The 2917-nt window shown below is 36.1% G+C and overlaps 1 protein-coding gene across 1 annotated transcript; it reads right to left on the bottom strand.

Moving 5' to 3' along the window:
• Positions 1-306: 306 nt before the first annotated feature.
• Positions 307-1701, bottom strand: LOC145312355 (uncharacterized). Its single transcript, XM_080151594.1, has one exon. The coding sequence runs from the start codon at positions 1699-1701 to the stop codon at positions 307-309; it is 1395 nt and encodes a 464-aa protein (XP_080007720.1).
• Positions 1702-2917: the final 1216 nt, after the last annotated feature.

The raw sequence follows: 2917 nt of genomic DNA, 5'->3' as shown, positions 1-2917 counted from the left end.
TTTAAAATTCTTTTTCCAAATTATTTCCAAATTTTTTATATAAATTGTCCTCTAAAGATTTTAAAAATATAGGTTTTTTATTTTGACTATATGTCTGAAAAAGTTTCATATGATTTTTATACTTCGTCTGTCTTATCCAGCTTGCACCACGAGGAGGTCAAGTATAATAGCAAGCCATTTTTGATGTTTTTAATTTAAAAAATTTTTTTTTGCTTTTCTTTTTTTTAAAATCTTTTTATTTTTTTTATTTTTTATATTTTTTTTTTATTTTATTTTTTTTTTATAAAAAATTGTTTCCTCATAGGATCAGACAGAGCTAAAAATGTTAGCTACTGCTCTGAGATAGATCAACTTATTTGGGCTTGCTGCATAAGTATTAACTTTTGCAGCAAGTCTTTGGGCCAACAATTTGTATTTTTGTCTAACTGCAGGATTGTTGACAGCCTGATTGTCAGCATAAACCTTATGTTGGAGTGCAATGTCCTTTATAAGCCCATCTAAGAGTTTCCACACACTGGGATGTTTAGAGAGAAAGAGTGAATTTAATCCATTGTGGTATCCTTCTACAGCATTAGTGGTTCTGGGAACATTATCAGCTGGATCTGTAAAATGGTTCCAAACTTGAGGGGGATACCTAGGAGGATTTCTTACTAGGCCTTCACCTCTATCTCTACCCTGGATGTAAGTTACCTCAAAGTAGGCAATCAGCTCATTGACTCTCTCTATATCTGGAAATGAATCAGCTAGTTCATGAAATCTTGGTAACACATCATCTAATGGAACAAATGATAATGCCATTAAGGATTTGACTGCCATGTTGAACTCTGGGTTGCTTTCAAATTGGCTCTTTAGACCTAGTTCTCCAACTTTTCTTATTACAGACTGACTAAGGTGGAAAAGGCATCCTTTTACTGAAGCATTTGGGTACGCCAGTCTGAATGCATTTTGAGCAGCATTTTCAAAGTCAAGCAACATAATTTGTGGAACAGAATCAGGCAGAAGTTCCTTTAGGGCATCTAGCATCCTGATGTATGTATTTTGTTCTTTGTTGGGCAAAAGAAAATACACAATTGGAGGATAGTTGTTGCCTACCTTAGCATGAATTGTGTAAAGCTGGTAGAAAACTGATGGCACAACAGCAAAGGTGCCATCACCCAACCACACATTCTCATCATCCAGTACATGTAAAAGCTCCCTGGAGCCTAACATTAAAATGCGGTTAGGATCTGCAATACCTGTGTCATGAAGAAGAACATTCCTGTATTTCTCAGGAATTTCAAAGCTTAAATTCTGAGGATTTGGCTCTACAGGATTGCCCACTCTTCTCTTAGCCCTGATGTTGTCATCTAAAGATGGGCGCTTAGGTAGCCTTTGCAGTGTATCTTGACTTAGACCTGCAAGGCAATCTGCAAGAACAGATCTTGTTGTGTCAAGAGTTGAAGAGGCCTTTGTCCTCATGAGGGACTGCACTCTCAAAACATCATTTTTCACTGGATCTCCATTGTGTGAGTGTACAGGTGCCTCAAGTATGCCATTTTTTGTTTTGATAGATGCAGAGCATCTATGTTGCCTCTGCATGCGGCACCTCCATGTCCTCTCACCATTTCTTCCTATTCTATCTTTCCTCAACACATATTGGAATCCATCTTCCACTCGGACTTCACCTCCTCTCTCTGAAAATTGAGCATCTCCACCTTGCATGTTATCTTCTTCTTCTAAGATTTGAAGAATTAACACTTATTTATTTTAACTTACTGAGAAAACAACAGCAGTCTTTAAAGTCCATCTAATTTTAGTTTTACAGAAAATTTTATAAAACAAAACCTTCTTAGAATTTGAAATTAAGTATAAAACTGTTTCTAAAATTATCTGTTATTATGTTTAACTCTAAATTTTAATGTCTGTTTATGTCTCCTTGTACCCCTGAAGAAGAATGTAGTTTTTATTTCTTCTACCAATCACTAAAAAAGTAAATTGCAACCCAACCCTCCCCCCCCATAATCTTAAAAAGGTGGGATAAAAACACAAGTACTTAAAATTTGAATGAATGGATATAACAGTTTACTATAGATGTGACTTCCTCCACCACACTATGTTTATATAAGAGGACAAACTATGAATGAGGGGGATGGGATAACCTCCCACATTCCCCTGAAAAATTTTTCAATTTTATATTTTTTGCCATTTAAAATTTTTTTTATGATTTGAAAAAAAAGTTTAGGGGGTTTTGGAGGTCACCCCACCCCTAAAAATTTTAAATCCAGAAAAGAAAGAAAATTTGAAAAAATGATTTTTAGGGGGGTGTGGAAGGTCACCTTACCCCGAAAATAAAAAAAATAAAAATTTGAAAAAAAAAGAAAACAAAATTTTTAGGGGGGTGTGGAAGGTCACCCCAACCCCGAAAATTTAAAAATGAAAAGAAAAAAAAATTTTAATAAAATGGGTGAGGGGGGCTACCCCACCCTCAACAAAATTGAAAATGGAAAAAAAAAAAATAATATGAAAATTTTTTTTTTTAGGGGGGTGTGGAAGGTCATCTCACCCCTCAAAATCTTAAAACGAAAAAAAAAAAAATTGAAAAAAAATTTTTAAGGAGGTGTGGGAGGTCACCTCAACCCCAAAAATTTGAAAATGAAAAAAAAATTTGAAAATTTTTTTTTTTACGGGGGTGTGGAAGGTCACCCTACCCTGAAAAATTGAAAATGGGAAAAAATTGAAACATTTATAGAAGGAGTCCTGTGTTGGAGGAATACCGTGGGAGGGATCCCGTGTGGGAGGAATACCGTGGGAGGTATCCTGTTTGGGAGGAATCCCGTGGGAGGTATCCCGTGTGGGAGGAATACCGTGGGAGGTATCATGTGTGGGAGGGATCCCGTGTGGGAGGAATACCGTGGGAGGTATCCCGTGTGGGAGGAAT

Source organism: Acartia tonsa, chromosome 2, assembly GCF_053477335.1.
Source record: "Acartia tonsa isolate MP-2025a chromosome 2, ASM5347733v1, whole genome shotgun sequence".
Classification (NCBI taxonomy): Eukaryota; Metazoa; Arthropoda; class Copepoda; order Calanoida; family Acartiidae; genus Acartia; species Acartia tonsa.
Note: the sequence above shows the minus strand (reverse complement) of the source record. Positions and strands in the feature narration are given on the sequence as shown.